Below are 20,069 nucleotides of genomic sequence, written 5' to 3' on the forward strand. Positions count from 1 at the left end.
TAAAGGAGTGGGAGAGCTCCAACCTCAGCTGTCATTGACTTCCTGTTGCACTGGAGCAGCTCTGACAACTTTTGAGTTGTTCAGCTGAGTTTCTTCAAGGCTTGCAAAACATCCAGAGCATTTCTGATTGTCTTAATGTTGACTACTCTTGCATGAATACCAGCAGTCAGCCAGACTTTAATTCTCCTCTGTTCCTTTCCTGTACAAATTGCTTCACCAGGGCCATCCAAAATAGGGCTCATCTTGGAGGGAAGGAAATCAGTGTGCTTCAAAACTCAGCTGTCACCAGGTGAATAATTCCTTTGAATGATGAATCTAGCAGGTATCTCATATACTCTGGAAGGTCCTAAACTTGATTTTGTTTTTCATTGTCATTGAGAATGTGCTGCAAAAATTTCTCTTTTTTGGGTGCAAACAGTGAAAGTCCCTTCAAATCCCATGGGTGAATGCTCTAAAGTTACTGTGGGTCCAGCAGTCATATTTAGACTGGAGAGACAGATGTGTCAGATTCAGGACAGAGGTGCTCCTGTCAGGTCTGTCTTTGCACTCAAGACCAATTTACAGCTTCATTTTACATAATGGATGCCTCCTTGTGAATGTGTATCCAGCCTGTACAATAACAGAGATTCCTGGTGGAATAAAGTCCTTCCCATGTCAAGGTACTGCCCTTCAGATTTCCCATAACACCATCTCTGCAGTCCTAAAAAAAAAAAAAAAAAAAAAAAAACGGGCAGGTGCAGAAAGCTTTTCATAGGTCTTAGCACAGAATTCAGCCCTGGAGCATATTAGAGCAGTTCTGGAACTGCACCCTATATTAACTTGAGTCCTGACAGGCACCTATGTTTGCCAATTAAATTTTTTAATTCATATGTAACACTAAAAGACAAGAAGATGCATAATTTTGGCATCCCTGGAGCTTTTTTCTATTGCCTTAAGAGGACCAAGATTCTAAAGGTTGAGATTAGCAGCCACACAGAACAAAATGCTGCTGTTTGCCAGGTAGTAAACCCTAATCTCTCAATCTTTGCTGTGTTTGTTCATTTTTCTTCAGCCTTGTTTAAGCAAAGGCAGCTTGTTCCTTCTGCCTCTTCTGGTAAGAAGGGCTGCAGGTGAAAACCACTCATAGGAGAAGATTCATGTGTAGAAGAGTCATTTTAATAACTGCTTTCTTCAGAGCAGATTACTCAGTTGGGCTGGGTCTTCCATATTCCGATTGCCTCTGCTTTGGGAGTTGCTGGCTCCTGCAGGCAGCAGAAATGGAAGGGATGAGTAAGGCCAGTCTTTAAACCTTCTTGCCCTGCATAGAAACACCAGTTGGTTATGGTAAAGTAGAACATGCAGCCACAATGGATGGTGAAGGCCCTGTTTTTCGTGCCTCAGGGATACAGGTAGTCATTAGTAGTGTGTCTGGGGAAATAGGTGTTCTGCCAGTTCAGTGGTGTGCTGGTTTTCTTTTGAGGTCCTGGTGATTCCATTCATACATGTCCTGGCAAAAAGATTGGTTTAATGTGCACATAGTTACAAACCTGCAGATCTAAACAACTTCATGACTTCTTAAGGTGTTTAACACATTGAGTATATTGACTGTTTTACAGGCTACACAAAAGGAAGTGAATTGTTTCTTTGGAGGATTAAAACCAAGTTACTTAGCTGTGTTCCTGGAGAAGCAGTGCTAGTGTGTCTTAACAAGCAAGTCACTGTTTGTTCGGTGACAGATTTGGTGCTAATTTTGCTGCTGTCTGCTCCTGTTTGTGTCTCATGGTTGTGGATGAAAGCAGCAGAGCAGTGATTAGCTCAGACCCTGCTGAAAAAAACCCAACACCCAGGGGCTTCTGAAGAACAAGGGAATGAGAGTAAATTACCCTCTGGCATTTTTATTTTATTTAGCAGGTAAAAGTGTTCATTGAAACAGAGTTCATTTACAGTGGCACCCCAGCAGACTGCAGTAGCAGGGTGAATTACCAGTCACTCACAGTGCAAACGGGAATCATTCAAACCCTGCATCATCTGCACTCGGAGTTCAGGTCTCCTGCATTGCCCAGCAGATCGCTGCTGGTCCCTCTCCCTTGCTTCCAGAATCCTAACAGGCATCTTGGTCCCTGTTTCAGTGCCCAGATAATATTTATATCTGCTTCCCCCCCCCTCCCCTTTCCTCCTCCCAGGTTTTGATTTTAATGGTTAACCAGAAGCTGAGAGTTTACTGCATTAGATTCTTAGCCACCAAATTAAAAGAAATTGCAGTATAGTCTTCCTTTGAGGATATATTTCCTTTTCAGGAGCTTAGACTTGGAGGTTCATTAGTGAGGTAATATCAGGAGTTTTAACTAATCCTCTAATGATTGTGCCAGGGTGAACAAATCTATCTGTGTCAGTTAGCCCAGTGGTCCACCACAAGGCTATTCTTACCTGATAAATGGATTTTCACACTGGAGGGGATTTTTCTTCTTTTGCCCCAAATCTTGAGGCTGTGCAAAGTCCTGAACTTCATGGTGAGGCAGCACACAGCCAGCTTGGGGCTGTGTTGAGCTGCCTTCCCATTGCCTTCAGAGCAGGGCGTGCTCTAGTCACTGAGTTCGTTAAAAATGCATGGTTAAGCGATGGGATAATTACAGCAAGTTTGTCTGGGGATGGATAGCAGCAGCGAGAGAAATTTTAAATGTGTCTCAGAAAAGATATCAACTGTCTTGAGAGAAAACAGTTCTCTGAGGGCGGTTCAGCAGCGCGCACTGTGTCTGCTGGCACGAGGATGGCTGCAGGACACCCATCTGGGAGCATTGCTTCTCCCCACATCTCTGGGGCTCTTGCCAGTACCCCAGTGCTTGTGTGTGGATTTCCCTGTAGATTTTGGATAGGATTTTGGCTGGCGAGGGTGCATCTGTGCCTGCTGGTCACGTGAGGAATGTGGTCTGGGGAGAAGACGCTGGCTGTCTCCAGCTTTTGCCTGGGGGTTGCCTGACTGATGCAGCAGACCATTAATTTGCAGTCAACCAGGATATCTCCAAATGCAACTCCATCAATTGGCAGGAGGTAAATAGATGCTGCCTCTCTGCTTAAGGCAGGGCTGGAGCCCTCTCTGTTTATCTTCCCTTTCAAACTGGGTGCATCTGCTATTGCTCTCTAATCTCTTCTCCTCTTTGTTTTACTCCTCTGAAGCCTCTTGGCCTCAGAGCTAGAGGGGTTTTGTAACGATGATTAGTTGGTTTAGGTAGGGTGCTGGAGATCTTTGTCCGTGGGCTGCAAAAAGATGAAATAACAATTATTTTTATTAGTCCACTTCACAGGGAGGCTGCGAGAATGAATTCATGTTTGTAAATTGCTTTGGAGATTTAAAGCTCTGTACAAGCACTAAGGATTATTGCTTTCTAATTCTTCAAGGTAGTATAACTTATAAAGACTTCTAGCCTTGAAAGCATCTCGGATATAGGAAGAGTTAAATCCCTTTGGAATTAGATATACTTCTAATGTATAAGATAAAAATAACTTCTTCATCCAAAAAAAAGGGGGGGGAGGGGAAAAGCAATGGCAGGTTCTGATAGTGCCTCTTTTTTTTTTTCCAGGAGTCCAACGTGCTTATTGCTGCTAACAGTCAGGGTACAATTAAGGTAAGTTATTTTACACATCTCGCCTTTAAACACTTGAGTCTGTTGGTAGTGAAGAGCAAGGTCAGAGGCACTGAACAGCCAGGAGAAACCATTAGAGGAGGTCATCTTGGCTGTGGAATTTTGCAATTTAAATGATGTATTCGCCTCTGGCACACAGTGGAGTGAGCAGGCAGTGCCCCAGCAGTGAAACCAGTTGCAGTGAGGTGTGGAAGGGTTGTTGGTGGCCATCCAGCACCCACTGCTGCTCCTTGGGGTCCCAGCACAAGCACCTCCCCAGGCTGGTGCTGGCTCCCACGGCAGCAGAGGCTGAGTGTAAAATCACCAGCATTAGCCCGAGCCCATGCTCTGGCTGCTGCAGAGGCAGCAGAGCTGAAAGCTGAGCTCCTGGTGTGCAGCTGGCTGGAGCAGCACTGAAATGAGCAGGGATGCTCCCTGTCTTTGCTGACTCTGGTGCTCAGACAGGTGGTAACAGACAGCAGCTGCCAGCATGGGGTTTTGTGAAAGCATCAGCCTTCCCTGTGCACAGTACCAGGTTTCAGCTCTTTAATTAAGTCTTCCAGAGTGTCTGGTCAATGTATTTCTGTCTGTGGAATGTCAAATGATAAGGAGAAGACTGTCCTTCTTCATGTGTCTGTCAGCCAAGTAAAACCAGTACCCAAGGCAGTACCAAACTCAACCCAATCCTGGAACTTCATCCCACATTCTGCACAGCAGCACTGACCTCCACCATGCTGTTAGGTTTGGTGCTTAATGCCCTAAGCTTGTAGCCCAGACCCCTGGCAGCATTCTGGAGCTGCTGGTAAAGAAGTTTACTTGTTGTCTGCAGTTTTACACTGTATTGTCACTGTCATGAGGCTGCCATCTTGATTGTCCCTCACATTCCTGTGGCAATAGCAGTTCTCTGGAGCCATACCAGAGCTGCTCGTCTGAACCACCCTGGAAAAATCACTAAAAATGCAAGAATGGTGAGAGAGCCGAGTGGTTTGTGTTTAACTGCGTGTCAAGATTTTTTTTCCCCTTTTTTAGACACAAGTGGCTGGGTTGCTCCTCCTCTTGCAGCTTGTGAGGCTGTAGCCTCTCATTCATAGGGGATTTATTTGTATATCATGTTTTGGAATTGGTTGGTGGTTACTTTGGTCAGCTACTCCTTAGGAAAATGGACAAAATGCACAGAAGCTTTTGATATTTTGAAGTGAATCCAGCAAGAGCAGTGATTAGAGAGGAGAGGTTTTGCTCATGCACTTTGCTTGTTAATGAGAGAAGGTAGACAGAGAGAAATGTGCAGCCAGCCAGGGCTGTCAGAACTCTGGCGTCTCCATTTGCCTTTGACAGTGTGCAGCAGGAAGGTGGGATGGTCTGGGAAAGGCCTGGGTGTGCCCAAACCCACCCCTCTTTGGGGACAGATGCCATACTGGGCATCACCCATGAGCTACAGCTCTAGAGCTTCTCCCAGTGAAGCCAAACCAGGTTCATGCAGACTCTGGCAGCCCCACAGGCACTTTCCTGCTGTCTCTAGTCCATGCCTTCACATGCTGCTGTTCTATCCCAGCCTGGACAAGGGAAACAAGAGCACAGAGGGCTGGGATGACAAAAGCTCTGATCTCTGTTACAAGATTTCCAAGAGCTGTGTGATTGAGATGAGGGGAAATGAGGCATCTGTGGATGGTTTTGCTTCGTGGCTAATTTATCATCACACAAGCAGACATCAAAATTGGGATGCTTGCCAAGTGCTTTTCCCATCTGTGGGATATTATTGCCTGCTGGTGAATAAAGGGTAAGGGGTGGAGATGGAAGGGTCAGTCCTGTCTTAAAGATCTATATGCTGACAGAGGAAATAATGAATGTCACAAATTCCTATTCTAAATGTCTCGTCTTCCTTACTCACCAGGTACTGGAGCTGGTATGAAGGGTTTTCTCTCAAGGCATGAGGTACTTGGTCCTGCTGATATGCTACAGTATTCATCTGGGAACCACAGTGGGACAAGAAACCAAAAACACCTTGATGTTCCTCCCCAAAACATGTTTGGGTTTTTTTTCCATTTATGGACTTGGTAGGACATTTTGAGACACTGGTAACACCAGTAAACTGTCTGCCATCAACATTAACTCCACAGACTTTGCTGGTGGTGGTGGTATGGTTGTCTAATTTTTATGATAGGAAAACAAATTCTTTTAAATAAAAACAAAAAGGAATAATAAAATTTATTGAGCCACAAGCTAAAGCTGGAAGATTGTCTTGTTGCATAAGAGAACAGATTTACTTGTGAAGGGAGCTTACAGGAGCACACAGGGCTGTCCTCAGTTGCACATCTCCAGTTACTTTCATCTGGACTCTTCTTCATCCCCACTGGAAAAAGAAAGTCTCTAAGCCTTACCTGGACATGCAAGCAATTCACTTTGAAATCCCATCATGATACGGTTCTGTTGTTCCTTTGATTTATTAATTATTTTTTAGATGCATTATATGAGAGAAATGTCACTGAAGTTGAGACCACTGGAGATTGAAGTCCTCTAGTCATCAAGAAGAGGAGGACACCTTCCCTTTCCTCCTCCCCTTAGAGCCCTTCCTTGCCCCAAAGGGGCAGTTCCAAAGGAGAGGATTAAGTTGTCCTCCTGTCCATGTAGGCCACCTGCCACCAGCAAGGTGCTGAGGGGGCCTGCAATTCCTGGGACCTGGACTGACCTTGCCAAGACAGCGTGGGATAAAGATCTGCCTCCCACTGACCTGGCTGTGTTTGACTAGCTCAGCTAGAGGAGGAAGATTCTAGATCCAGTTACCAAAGCCCTGCACCACTCGCTCTCGCCTGTGTGGTCTGGTTATGTTTGCCCCTCTCTGCACACCACGGAAGCCAAGCATCTTGAATGTTGTAACAAGAGAGGCGATCGAGTTGGTTTGTAATGTGTTTCAGAGCCACGATATAAGTAGCCTTATTTTTAATGGTCATGCATACACTTAATTGTACATATGGAGGGGGAATAAACCATGAAGCTGAGAGTTGTTGTTGCTTTCTTGGCAGATAGCAGAGCAGATAAGAAGGTGCAGACGTTCATCACGAGCAGCAGCCAGGCTGAACTGTCAGGATTGCTGCCAGAACTCATTAAGCTCTAAAGTGCATTTGGTGAGCGTAGCATCTTTTCCCTGCTGTGGGTGTCACAGGTGCAATGCAGACATTGCTACCTGTGGGAAGTGTTTTGGTTTGCAAACAGAATCCTTTTCCATTCACTCACTGCTGGGCGTGTCTCCTTCGAGCCACAGGGGCTGGGATTGATGCCGGGACTTTGCACACGTCTCTCGTCCTCCACGTGTTAAAAGCCTGACTCTGATCTTCCCAGGAGGATTGTGTGATCTTCTCACACCCTTTGGGCACACAGCAGGGAAGAGCAAGGATGCTCTTGAGGATATGAATAAAGAAGCAGGGATGAAGCCTTGTAGCAGAACTGGAGACAGGTCCTGTCCTGGTTCAGTGCTGGTGCATGTTTCTAGGGGGTCATCTGGTAGATAGAAGGATGTGGGACACACCACCAGTAGCTTCTGGAGAGTCTAGTCCAGTGGGGAGAAAAGTGATGCTCCAAGAGATGTGGATGCCTGGCTCTCAAATGCTGCATCCTGGTTTTCTTCCATGATTTCTAGTGTGTCAGTGGGGGGGAGAGTGAGGAGAGAAGGAAAGGAGAGAGAAGAGAGCACAGCAGCTTGTGTCCTGCTCGGGACACCTGCAGGTCTGCATTGTATGAATAACCCGAGTCACTGTGGCAGAAGAAAACAAAATTGGTTCCTTCTGCCTGATGGCAGCTGTCTGACACATCCCACTGAGCACTAGTTTGATTTCCATTTTGCTGCATTTTAAGAGAATTTCGTGTGGAGTGACTGTGCTGAGCATCCTTCCCAGACAGCCGTCTCCAAAGGCAGGCTGATGTGATGATCCATTACCATTGCTCTTCCTGCTTCCCCTGGTTTCAGGTGTGGCTTTTCCCCAGCCTCTGGCTTGTTTACCAGTGCCTACTAATTTATTTTGCAAACTGCCCTGGCTGCTGTTGTACCCCAGCCCGGTGCCACGCAGCTGCTGTTGGCAGGTGACCTCATTCCTTCTCTCCCCCCACTTGAAGATCCTCTGTTTTTTAAACTGAAATTACTCTGACAAAGCCAAGATCTTTAAAACAGAAGAAAAAAAAAAAAAAGCAGCTGTTTTGAATGCTGTAAGGATACTCCTTGAATTAAACAGGGAAAGATGTTTAACATCGGATGCCTTTATTTTTTCAGTTTTCATTCTGTTTCAATCAAGATAAAATGCAAATTTGGTGTCTGGCCCTAATTAGAAACACAGCAGCTCATAAACACAAGTTGATGGCAGTTTTTTGCCTTCATCTCTTTGTCACAAGAGGTAATGCTCCTTATTTTAATCCCCTTAATTTTCTTTCCTTCAGGTAACTGTTCACAGTTGACAAATTAAGTCGCATATAATTACTGTAATTTTGTTTGGGTTTTTTTTAAGCGGCATGTGGTCAATATTTTTTTTTTTTAATTAGTCACCAACTCAACAAATGGTTCCTGTCAGGTTTTCAGCCTTTTTAGAGTCGGGGGGGTGATTGACACTGGGAGGAATGTGCATAGGTCTTTGGTCCAACCCCCTGTGCAGAGCAGAGTTTACTCAAAGTTGGATGAAGTTGCTTCAGGGCCTGGAGATGTTCACAACTCAACCAGGTAAGGACAGAAGATTCCCAAAATCAGATTTCCAGATTTTAGAATCCAGATCTAAAGTTTTTCCAGATTTCCCTCTGGAAAATCTGTTCCAGCACTTAACCACTCTCCCTGTGGAAGTTAATTGTAGATGGTGGGCACTTGGAGTCTTTATTCTCACTTTCTTCTTTTGAGAAAACCAGGTTCCAAAGCCCTTGACTGGAAGCTGCTTCAGAATGGTTTTGCCTGCAGCTCTCTTGTCCTTGTGAGAGGTGTTAGGTGAATCAGATTTTTTGAGAAAGGGAATTTAAAACCTTTCTTGGCCAGCCAGCATCTTCAATTAACTTTAAAGCATTTAACAGAAGAGTAGGAAGAACATGCCTCAGTGCTAAAAAAATTCAGTGCTGGAGGGAATTGAAAATGATGGTCAATGGGAAATCTAAATTAATATCAATATGTCAGGGCTCTCCTGCAGTGAGTGTGGCCAGCTGCTAATGCCAGTGTTCGACCGAGTTCGGAGCCCTGTTTGTTTAGGGTAATTTTGTTTAACTATGGAAGGTCATAATGACATCAGCAGATAATTGGGAAGGCAAATTAACTCCTTTCCAGCTGAAATGTCCTGTTTCCTTGCTCACTGCTTTTCTGGAGGCCAGAAATACCCAGCAAGGACCTGCAGCAGTCAGGGGTGAGCAGAGTGTTCACTGTGGAGTTTGCCTCGGAGAACTCCTCTTGTGTGGCAGCAGCTCCTGGTGTCCTGGCAGGCAGCCAGAGGGGGTGATGGCATCCTGCCTCCTGTCAGCCTCCACCACTGCCTGCAAAGGCTCTTCCTTGAGGCCAGCCTCATGGGATGTTCCTCGCCTGATCTCAGAGAGGGATTTTCCTTCCTCTCAGCAGTGGGGAGACCATGTCCTGCACTCCTTAATGGGTGGAACAACTGTAGAGGTCAGGGAGTGTCACCTGCTTTAAATGCTGGGGATCTGAGAGGTTTGGCTAGTGGGCAGGTGTGCTTGAGACTGTGGGAGTCCACAAATTAGAGCAGCATCAGTGGCGTAAGGACCAGACCCACATCTGTCTCCTGGAGAAGCACCTGTAGCACTAGTTCCCCCAGCCTTCTGGTAACCATCACCACATGGTTTGCTTTAATTTTGCTTTCAAAGCAAGCTGCAAATTCTTGAAGTGATGATCATCTCATTTCTGTTCAGTTACAAGGCAATATTTGGGTATGTTAAGTCTTTAAATTCTTCTTAATTTAAAAATGGTTAGTTGGGTTAAAGCAAGATTAATTCTCTGCGTCTTAATCAGGCATTTGAGTTGGTTTTGCCAAAAAAAAACTGTTTTAAATCTCTCCATCTTAGCTTTCACATGTTAAATCTGCCTCTGGCTGATGGCTGGCCATTGTTACTCAGCAGAGGCAGGACAAGAATTTGCCCTCCAACATCAAGCAGCAGGGAAAATTTCCTTAGGAGAGGAAAGAAATTGCTGAGTTTTTGACATCTCTTAGAAATAAATTTTGACAAAGAAAACTAGTATGAACTTTTCCTTACCAGTGTGCAGGGGAAGGGGGGAAGGTGGTTCCACCTCTCCTAGACCACAGCATCTCGCAGGGCTCCCTGCATCATGACCATTTCAGGTGAAGGAGGGCTCCATGTGCACATCACAGCCTCTAATCTGCCTGGTATAGAAAGTTTGCAGTGTGCCTGCTACCGTCAGTGGGCTGTGGTGGAAAAAACCTCATCAGGGAGTGAGTGGACAAAACCAATCTCATATGATAGCTGCTTGCCTAAAACCTCTGATCCATGCAGAGAGACAGGTTTTATTCATCTCTCAGTTCTGCCTTCTCCAGTGTCTCCCAAATCTGTTCAGGGAGTTGTATTACCTCAATACTCTTGTTTGACTCCCAAAATTTGGGGATGGAGACTTGCATGAATAGCAGAGGACTGTGAGTACCATGAGCATCTCTAACACCATCATCCTCCCTGAAATACTTCCAGTGCCTCCAGCCATCTGAGAACTGGGGAGCACACTGTCTCAGATAATAATTTGGGAAGATAATAAATTGGGAAATAATTCTGGAGGTAAAGGCTGTCCTTGTGAGGCACATGACAGCTGAAACTGAGCCAGCAGCATGAGCACAACACAAGTCCCAAACCCACAAGCACTGATGTAGCCCTTGTAGCCCCAGGAGCCTTTAATCCATGAATTAGAAGTGTTTGTTTCAAGATTAACTCATCATAACCCCATCAACATCAGGAGCCTCCCAGAGAGGCCCAACCACCACGGTGGGTCTGCAGGGAGCCACAAGCACAGTGCTGGGCTCTGATGGGTTGAGCCATGGAGGGGTGAAGGCAGTAGAACCTGTGTGTCCCCTGCTCCAGAGCCCACAGTGAGGGAAAATGCTCAGCAGCTCTGATTTTGTCCTTAGGGGCCTTATTTCAACAACTAGTTTGTCTTGATTTCAGTGCTTAATCTGACTTGTCAAAATCTCCATAAAACCATTTAGGTTGTTTAAAAGGGGAAATACACTCCTTTTATCCCCTTAGACCTGAGCAGGAGCTGGTCTGAAGCCAGCAGGCCAGCTGCTCCTGTCCCATTAGCAGTGTCCTGGGTCAGAGGCAGTGCCAGGCTACTGCCTCCAGGGATGAGCCCTCACACCCCCAGCATGTTGCCAGGGCTCAGCTACCCATTAAACTACAGAGACTTACTTTGTTTATTGCTTAATAGTTATGAAAACAATTACCAAGAGCCAGTGGCTCTTTCCTGGTCCTGTGGTGACCAAAAAACATCCTGAAGCTGGCATTGATCTGCAGAGAGCAAAGCAGCCCATGCCTGAATGGGGCAGGGGGTGCTGAGGGAAATGGAGTGGGGCTGACCCCTCAAAGTCAGCAGAGCATCACGCTCGAGCTGGCGCCAGATGCACGCCCAGGCCGGGCTGAAATGGGCCAAAGCCCAGCAGACCGTGATGGCACAGCCTCAGGGAGGGCTCTGAGTCCTGGCAGGGACATGGGACAACCCTCCCCAGGGCTGTGGGGAAGGTAGGGGTGCATCCCCTGCCTCCCCAGCTCTGCACTGAGGAGGAGGAGAGCTGATTTCCAAGCTCTTGAAATGGGAAGTGATTGCTTTATGTTGCTAGCAAAGGGCAGTGGAGCCAGGAAGAGTCAGAGCACCACGTCTATTTTGTGAGATCTTAAGAAGCAGTTTCTGTCTGCTGTTAGTGGAGAAGACATCCCTGCCTGCCCCAGAGAGAAGAGGAGAGGATAGCATAGATTACAACTTGTTCCCACTCCCTGCTTTTCTCCTGTTCAGTTTTTTTCCCTGTAGGAGATTAATGGGAACTCTTTGTCTTCTAACATGACTGTACCTTATGAATTCTCTGTCTCATCCTCATCCTTTAAATTACCCACATAATAAAATATGTATTCAGTGATTCCAGGTCATAATTTGATCTGCTTAGGGAAGAAAAGGAATGATAGAGAAGGGTTGCCAGCATGCTCAGCTCTCCTCCATTTATCTTTATTTATCTTATTTTTTCCTAACAACTTGTGTGCAGCCAAGTAATGGAAATTCCAGTACCTGTGTGCTGGTTCCTTGCAGGACAAGTGTCCCCCTCATGCCCCCTAGCTGGCAGGACCCACTGAGCTGCTGTGGCTGCCCCACCCCCCCATCTGCTGGCAAAGGAGGTGTTTGGGGTGGTGACCCATCCCTCTTAAGTCCTGCTTTGCCCTCACTGCTTCTGGGATCAGTTTTATCCAAACTCTAAACTTGCCTCCATGCCAACTCCACATCTGTGTTGGTTCCTGCAGGAAAGTGGGTCTGCAGGAGTAAACCTGGAGAGGCACATGAAGCACTGGGGATGTGCCCAAATTGCTGGCAAAGGCACAATGCCATGGCCTTATCCCAAGGCAGAGACATGGGGTTAAGGTTCCTTCCTTTGTGGAGCTTCTGTGCAGCTCTGGAGCTGCCAGAGTTTCGTTTTAATACCAGATTTAAGGTCTGAACATGGGTTTAAATTATTTCACTACATCCCTGTGACATCTAAAAAGCCTCTTGCATGGCAATAGCAGCACTAAAGGACATTTTTGCACTTTAAAAAAACCCAGGAATCTGTAATGTCCTGATCTTGCTGAGGTGTGCTGCAATTCCCACCAGAGCTGGGAAAGCTGCCTGTGCCCCACAGGCCTGGAAGAAGGAGGAGGAAGAGGAGGAGGGAGAGGGAGCCCAGCACTGTGCAGCCAGTGAGGGGACATCTCCAGTCCAGTGTGTCCCAGGCATGGAGCACCCCCGAGGCTCTCGTGTGGAGGAGGTAGGAGACAATTTGGGGTGGGAGAGGGCTTGTCCTCTTCTGCACAGGGGCAGGGAGACTGTCCCTGCTTGGCTGCACCGAAGGAGCGATTGTGCCCACAGCATACGATGCTTGTTTGCAGTAAGAAATCAGGATTTAAAATCCTTGCATTTAGCCAGGATTTTGTGTATCCATTTTCCTCATGGCTCTTTTTAAAGCTGTTTGTCTGCCTGAGGGCTGCAGAGCCTCTTCTGATGGGATGCAAAGCCACGGGTTTCGATGGCATGGGTGGGGGGGTCAACACTGCTTCTTGGAAGGCAGGAATTTGGGTGAAAGCTTCCAAAGGAAGGTTTCAGCACCACTTGAGCCCACAGAGGCTGTTTGCCTCTTGCCTGTGCTTTTAAGGGCTGTTTGTTCTGGTGATAGAGATGGTCTGCATGTGTGGCACTGCTGATGAGTGAGAAAGCAAAGGCTCATCACAGGGATGATGCTTTAATGATGATGAAGTGTTACTGTGACCCTGGACAGGCAAAGAGGGACAAAAGCCAGATTGGAGCTGCCTGCCCAGGGGCTCCAGGAATTTCCGAGCTTCTAAGGCCTTGCTGCTGCACCTTCTGCTGTGGGCAGTGGGACAGAGGGGGAAGAAAACAGCGAAGACAAGGTCCCAAAGAAAGCTGGGTCCCAAAGAAAGTTTTAGAAAGCTGGGAACTGTTGTGCTTTGCCTACTCTACATGTGTCTGGGCTTAGATAAACCCTCTTTTTGGCTTGGCCCTGAGAGTAGGGGGAGATTTTCAGCTTGCTTTGCATGGAAGAACCTCAGGATACCAAAGGAAGGAGCTGCTCTATCCAATGGCTGCTCTTGGTTCCTGCCTGCCCAAATTCCCTGCTCCCGCCTGCAACCTGTCCTCTGGTGAGCCAAGAAAGCCACTGGGGGCTTCCCCAGTTCTCAGCATGTTTTGAGGCTGGGGGTGACAGCACATGGCAGAGCCCCCTGCCATCAGGGGCAATCTGCTGCCCCACAGCCCTGCCAGCCTGGCCACAGCTCCCACTGGGCTCTGGGCTCCAAGAGAGACCCTCAGAAGGACGACCCCTGCAGGGTGACACCTCTCTCTCCATGTGGCTGGGCACCAGCCATCTCAAACATAATGGAGAGGTATTTGGGAATGCATCTGAGGACGGGCTGACAACAAAGCCGCTGTTAAATGCAGGGGAGACACAGCTGATGCTGGGGAGGAGCAGAGAAATTGCTGCCAGCAGCAGCAGCAGCCTGAAACCCCAGGATGGGTCAGTATTGTAAATGCAGGTGAACCCGGTGGGAAGAATGCTGATGTCTGACTCCAGTTCAGAAGGCTGAATGATGTCTTTATTATAACTATGCTATAATACATTAATATACTATTTAAAGGAGATACTAAAACTACAAACCTACTTTTTCTAACTACCATATCTAACTCATTCACAACTCGTGACCCTCTCGTGAGAGTCCAGCCACAGGTGGATCTGATTGGCCATCAGGCTCAAACAATCCTCACCAGAATCCAATCAAGCAATCACCCCAGGTAAACAATTCTCCAAACACATTCCACATGAGAAAAACAAGGAGCAGAAATAGAAATAGTTTTCTCTTTCTTCTCTCTGTGCTCCTTTATGAAAAGATCCTGAGAGGGAGAAGAATGTGCCTGCCAGAGAGCAGGGCTTTGCACCCACTTACCCCAGCAGTAGTAACCAACCCCATGGATGTCTGTCTTCTCCTGGGCATGCTCAAGGAGGGGCTGGAGACAGAGAAAGGTGGACAAGACCAACACTTAATGCCAGGAGCTGCCACATCCTTGTGCCCTCAAGGATCAATGTGTCTCCATGCTCTCAGCATCAAAGCTGTGTCTGTCCTTAACATGCAAAATCAAAGAATCCATCTGGTTTCTTGTGTGCTCTGTTGATCCCTAAGCACAGGTCTGTTGGATGTTTTCTGAAAAGCCTCCTCTCCTGATGGGTTTTATATATACAGGCATCTTGGCTTAACACACCTGCTGCAGCAGTTGGGCTTCACATCAATGCTGTTCTATAATACTGATATTTATTCACAGGTAAAACATTAGAAACTGCTTGGTCATTACAAGACAAAGTTCCCCTGGCTTCACAGCAAAGGTGTTTGCTTCTCCCCAGCAAGGTCAAAGATGGACACAGAGCTTGTGTGCAGCACAGGTTGTAGCTGCCAGTACATCACCCACCTGAGCTTGCTTGCATTCCCCACCGCTGGAGCATCTCAAGGTCTTTCTCCTCTCCTTTGGAAACACAAACTGCACTGAAGGAGTTCTTTGCAGTGGACTGGGGAGTGGCTTTCCCAGCCCATCCCCAGGAAGATTGAAGCCCTGGTGGTATGGACTAATACAGCACCTGAGCTGCCTTGCCATAAAGCTCACATCTGTTTTGTGGGACGTTTTTTTGGCTCTGTTGCCATTCTCCACACCCTTGCCAGCGTTCACATTCTATGATAGCAGATAATCTGGAGGCTTTGATTGAAGGGTTTTTTGCTCTCATGACTGTAGTCAAACCTTTTTTAATATCACTTTGGTTTGCAGTGTGCTGCTCTCTCTTATTATAGACACACAGCCCCAGTGTATTCTGCAAGTTCCTGCTATCAGCCCCCCATGGCTCCTCATTCTGAGCATCCTGCCAGGGCCCTGAGCAACCCATGGCTTCAAGTATCTCCCCAGAACTCCCCAGGTCTCCAAACTTCCACTCTGGAAACTCAAGAATCCTAAGAGCTCTAAGAACTTCCCCCTGCCATGGCCCCAGTAACCTCCCCATGGTGCTGAACATCTACCCGAGGTCCCCAAACATCTCCCCAGCCTCTCCATAGCCTTGAGCATCCCTCCCCATGGGGTTCAAAGGGGCTGCCGTGCCTGGAATGCCCAGAGCGAGCCCTGCGGGCTGGAGACCTCTCCAGGACTGTTCAGCCTTCCCGGGCCTCTGTGAGGGGAAGGCGGTGCCTGTCCTTGTCTATAATCGAAATAGATGGAATCAGGACGGATCAACATCTAATTCCTCGCCTGGGTGAATGGAGACATATGTTTAATTTTCTGGTGATTCGGGCTGGGAGCCGCGGTTGGTTCCTCTGCGCTCACGGGAGGACGGTGCTGCCGGGAGGCGGCTCAGCTCTGCACACGCAGCTCTGCATAGGAGCCGCTCCCTGGGGCTGCAGTCTCCAGCGTCCCCGAGGGCAGGAAAGAAAGCCATCTCCCCAACTTTTTCTGCAGAATTCCCATTGCCACACACCTCCAGGGAAATAGCAAGGATGCTCAAGGCCCAGGGAAGTGGGTGGGCACTGGCTGCAGGTCTGTTTCACGCAATTTTTTTTTTTTTTTTGAGGGATGTACTGAGAGAGGAGCAGCAAGAGGGGAGGGATGGGAACAGCAGTGGCTCACTGCTGGCATCCCCCCAAGACTGCACAGGGAGGAGCTCTTGGGGCTTTCAGGCCAGTCCAGAAGGTCTTTCACTGGAGAGTGCTTTTCCTAATACTGAAGTGATGGAAACCCCTGGGGTATCCCTGTGGCTCAGTCCCCAGTGGGATCAGCAAGGCAGGCTTGTGAAACATGAGGGTGCCTGTGCTCTGTGGGTGATTGTGGCCCCGAGTCCCAAAATGAGCATGAGCAAAACAGGGAGAAAAGGGATTTGAAATAATCTCCCAAATATTTTTTTCTAAACGAAGGTCTCTAGTTCTTCCCAGCATGGCCCCCAGGGACCCCTTCAGACCATCCATGCCTCATGCAAACCACATGCTCTTCCCTCCAGAGACTGTCCCTTGAAAACTTCTTGTGTTGGCTACAAAACAAGCTGGTTTCCCATTTTGGGGTGTACTTTGCTCTGAAGTACATGTAAGAACAAGGGATTTTGTCTATCCTCAGCAGCATTAAGGTTTCATTAAGGACCCTCAAACAGGGGTGACAGCTTTGGGCTCTGCTTGACCCTGCCTTTCCCTTGCACCTGCACAGGAATTGGAGCACATGGGTTTTACAGCCAGGCACTCTGCTCTGAGGCACTTGAGTAAGAAACTCCTTAGTGTGTGGTCACACTCAAAACACATGAGTTTTGGGGACATTGCCCTTGACTTTGACTTGCAGGCTCATTGTTGGGCTGGAAGGTGAAGGAGGGCAGTGACTCCTCGAGCTGGAGAAAGCCAGGAGGGCCCAATCAGCTGTTTCAGTCTTGCTTATATATGGCTTCTTGGGGTTTTTTCCATCAGTGTGGTCCAAGGAATGTGATTTTGGTCATGCTGGTACCTCTGTAAAGCCAAAGCCGAAATACCTAGTTTCCAACTCAGGCTTTTGCATGATAGTGATGCCTTAGGGTTTAGATTTTATATTTTTAGATTCTGTGCTGCTTTAGTGTGTAGTTCTGAGCTTCATATTAAAGGATGGTGAGCTCTCATCACAGAGCAGGGAGACAAAACAATTTCTTTCCTAGCTGGGAACCAAGGACAACCACACAAATCTCAGGCCCAAGAGCACAAACAATATTGACTGAAGAGAGAAAAACAAGAAGGATGGGACTTCATGGGCTAAAGCTGGAATTGGACAATGAACTCCAATATGCAAATGGAGCAGAACTTATAAAAGTGTCAGACCCTGTGACCAGTGGTTCATTTTGTGCCATTTTGGTTCATCTGGGGTGTAGACCTGGCTGGGCTCTTGTGCTGCCCAAGGTGGATCCATTGAGGCCTTTTAATAAATCCCTGCTTTATTCTTTAACTCTGCCTAGCCTCTGCTCTAGGTCAGCACAGTTGCCTCACCCAGGTCAGCCAGGTTTAGTTATCTCCGGTGTCTGAGACCATCCGAAAGTCCCTGCTGGCCTCCTCAGAGTGCTGGGTTTCACTCTGTGTAGGATGTCTCTGGGAAGGCACAGGACTCCCTACACATGTAAGTGTACAGAGCTGAACAGCTCATCACTTACCTACACAGCTGAACAGCTCATCACTATTAATGGCCTTTGTACTTCTCATTGAGCTTCTATTTTATGGAGGTAGGAGGTAAATTAGGCAATTTACCCAAAGCAGTGTGGGGAAACTGGGACACAAAATCATATCTGAGGAGCCATGGACCACTTAGGACCACCTTGTTCCTGTGACTGAAAAAGGTCTGTTTTAACATACCAGCACAGGAGTCTCTAACCTGAGGAAGTAGCTTGCCAAGAAACCTATCCAAGTTCTGTGCAGAATCAGGTGGAATTGCTCTGCTCAACTTCAGTTCACCAGCTCAGCTGCGAAAAAATACTTTCTACTGTCAACAGTGCTACTCATGGTTGAGCAAAAAGCTTTTGGAGGCTCATTACTTTCAATATTCAGGTAGGTTATGATGTTAAAAGGAATTAGAGTGTTCCAAATATGCTCTGTTCCCCTGTCCTGTCACGTACAACTGATACCCCAGCCTCCCAGCTGAGGAACAACATTCTCCCCCAAATGTTAATTAAACTCTGGGGGGCTGGGGGGTGTCAGACCCCAGAGTTTTGGGTACTACCCACACCTGTTCTGTGGCATTACAGAATTCCAGAATGGTTTGGGTTGGAAGGGACTTTAAAGACCATCTTATTCCACCCCTAGAAGACCAGGTTGCTCCAAGCTCTATCCAACCTGGCCTTGACCACTTACAGGGATGGGGAAGCCACAGCATCTCTGGGCAACCTGTGCCAGAGCCTCACCACCCATACAGGGAAGAATTTCTTCCTAATATCCCATCTAACCCTGCCCCTGGCAGTGGGAACCCATTCTCCCATCTCCTGTCACTCCATACCCTTGTCCAAAGTCCTCTCTTTGGAGCCCCTATAGTCACTGGAAGGGGCTCTAAGGTCTCCCTGGAGCCTTCTCTTCCCCAGGCTGACCAAAGCCAGCTCTGTCAGCCTTCCCTCACAGCAGAGACATTCCAGCCCTCCGACCATTTCTGTGCCCATGCCGATCTGCATCCAGACCCCAGGAAGGCTGAGGTCAAACTCAGTTGGCTCTCACTTATTTTTGCATCCCCTTTTACCGCCTTTTCTCCCTCTCCTTTCTCCCTCCCGTTCTTTTTCAGCGGCCCCGCTCCTCCGGGAGCCGTCTCCCGGCGGCGGTCGGTGCGCGGTGCGGGGGGGCCGCGGGGCACCGCGGGCGGTGGGAGGCGATGCGGCGGCGGTGCCGCCCGCGTTTGCGGGTGGGATTTTCCTCCCGCCTCTGCCCACTAGGCGGCTGCGTGCGGGAGAGCCCGGAGCGGGGAGCGGAGAACAGGGGAGAGCAAGGAAAAAAAAAAAAACGGGGGGGGGGGGGGGGGGGGAAACGAAGCTGCTGAAATTTAAGGAGGGGACGGAGCGGCAGCGAGGCAGTCTCGGGGTCGCTCCTTTCGGCCGCAGCAACCAGAGGGGCTGCCGGTGCCAGGAAAGGCGCCAGGCCGAACCCTGGCACCCGCGGAGCGGGGCCGCCTCACGCTCTTCCCGGCGGCAGCAGGAGGAGCCGGCCCGGCCCGGCCCGGCCCGGTGAGTGTCCTCAGCACCGCGGACAGCTCCGCGCTCCGCGCTCCGGCTTCGCGTTCGGCGCTCCGGGCTCTGAGCTGCGCGCTCCGCGCTCCGGGCTTCGTGCCCCGGCTCCGCGCTTCGCGGCACCGCGTTCCGCAGTCTGCGCTCCCCGCTCCGCGACGCTGAGCTCCGTGTCACGGCTCTGAGCTCCGTGTTACAGCTCTGAGCTCCGTGTCACCTCCGCGCCGCTCTGCCCCGCACTCCGCGGGCACAGCTCTCCGCGCTCCGCTGCCCCGCGCATCCCAGCCGCGCCCCGGCCCCGGCTCTGTGCTCTTTGCTCTGTGTCTTCGCTCTGTGTCTTTGCTCCGCGCAGGAGGTGCGGAGTTGAGCGCGGAGGGAAGCGGCGGTGGGCAGGGACCCGCGATTACCCCGCCGCGCCGCGGCGTCTCCCCGGCCCGGCCGCGGGCGGCTGTGCGAGGAGAGAGGGGGTATGTTGGTTATTTTTGTGCAGTGGTAAAGGCTGCCTGCACTTTCTGCAAGTTCCTTTTGTGGCTGGAATGAGATTGAAGAAATTTGGCTCTCGGCACCTGCGTCATACGGAGACAGTTCGTGGGGGGAGGAGGCTCCTTGCTGCATCCTTGCAGGCAGCGCTGGGGGGCTCATTCACACCCTCTCCCCGTCAAACCCAGGCTCCGTCTCTCCTTCCCAGCCCGCTCCCTCCCTTCTAGCCACGGCTCCCACTCCCCGCAGGGCCGCGGGGGCAGCAGCATCCCCAACTCCGGGAGCTGGGAACAAGCCTGAGCAGCCTCTCCCTCCCTCCCGCCCCGGCTGCCGCCGGCGCCTGGATGCTGCCGACGAACGCGAAGCCCACCCAGGCTCTGCTAAGCCTTAGCCCCGGCTTTCTGCTTCAATTCACCAAAGTTTGAACACGGTTTTTGCCTCCTCTCCCGCCTGCTCAAGCAGCAACACTGCCTTTCTGTAGGAGAGCTGACCCCTGGAAGTGGCCATCGCAGAGCTTTGGGCTGAAAGATGCTCC

The 20,069-nt window shown here is 49.1% G+C and overlaps 1 protein-coding gene across 4 annotated transcripts in view; it reads left to right on the forward strand.

The window, feature by feature from the left end:
• Positions 1–6,595, forward strand: part of COP1 (COP1 E3 ubiquitin ligase) — a 125,424-nt gene extending 118,829 nt beyond the window's left edge. For all 4 annotated transcript variants that reach the window (XM_053985188.1, XM_053985189.1, XM_053985190.1 and 1 more), the window contains 2 exons: positions 3,558–3,602; positions 5,491–6,595. In XM_053985188.1, coding sequence (XP_053841163.1) covers positions 3,558–3,602; positions 5,491–5,508 — 63 coding nt within the window. In that variant the 3' untranslated portion in view covers positions 5,509–6,595. The remainder of the gene's footprint in view (positions 1–3,557; positions 3,603–5,490) is intronic.
• Positions 6,596–20,069: the final 13,474 nt, after the last annotated feature.

The sequence above is a fragment of the Vidua macroura genome, chromosome 9 (genome assembly GCF_024509145.1).
Source record: "Vidua macroura isolate BioBank_ID:100142 chromosome 9, ASM2450914v1, whole genome shotgun sequence".
NCBI classification, from domain to species: domain Eukaryota; kingdom Metazoa; phylum Chordata; class Aves; order Passeriformes; family Viduidae; genus Vidua; species Vidua macroura.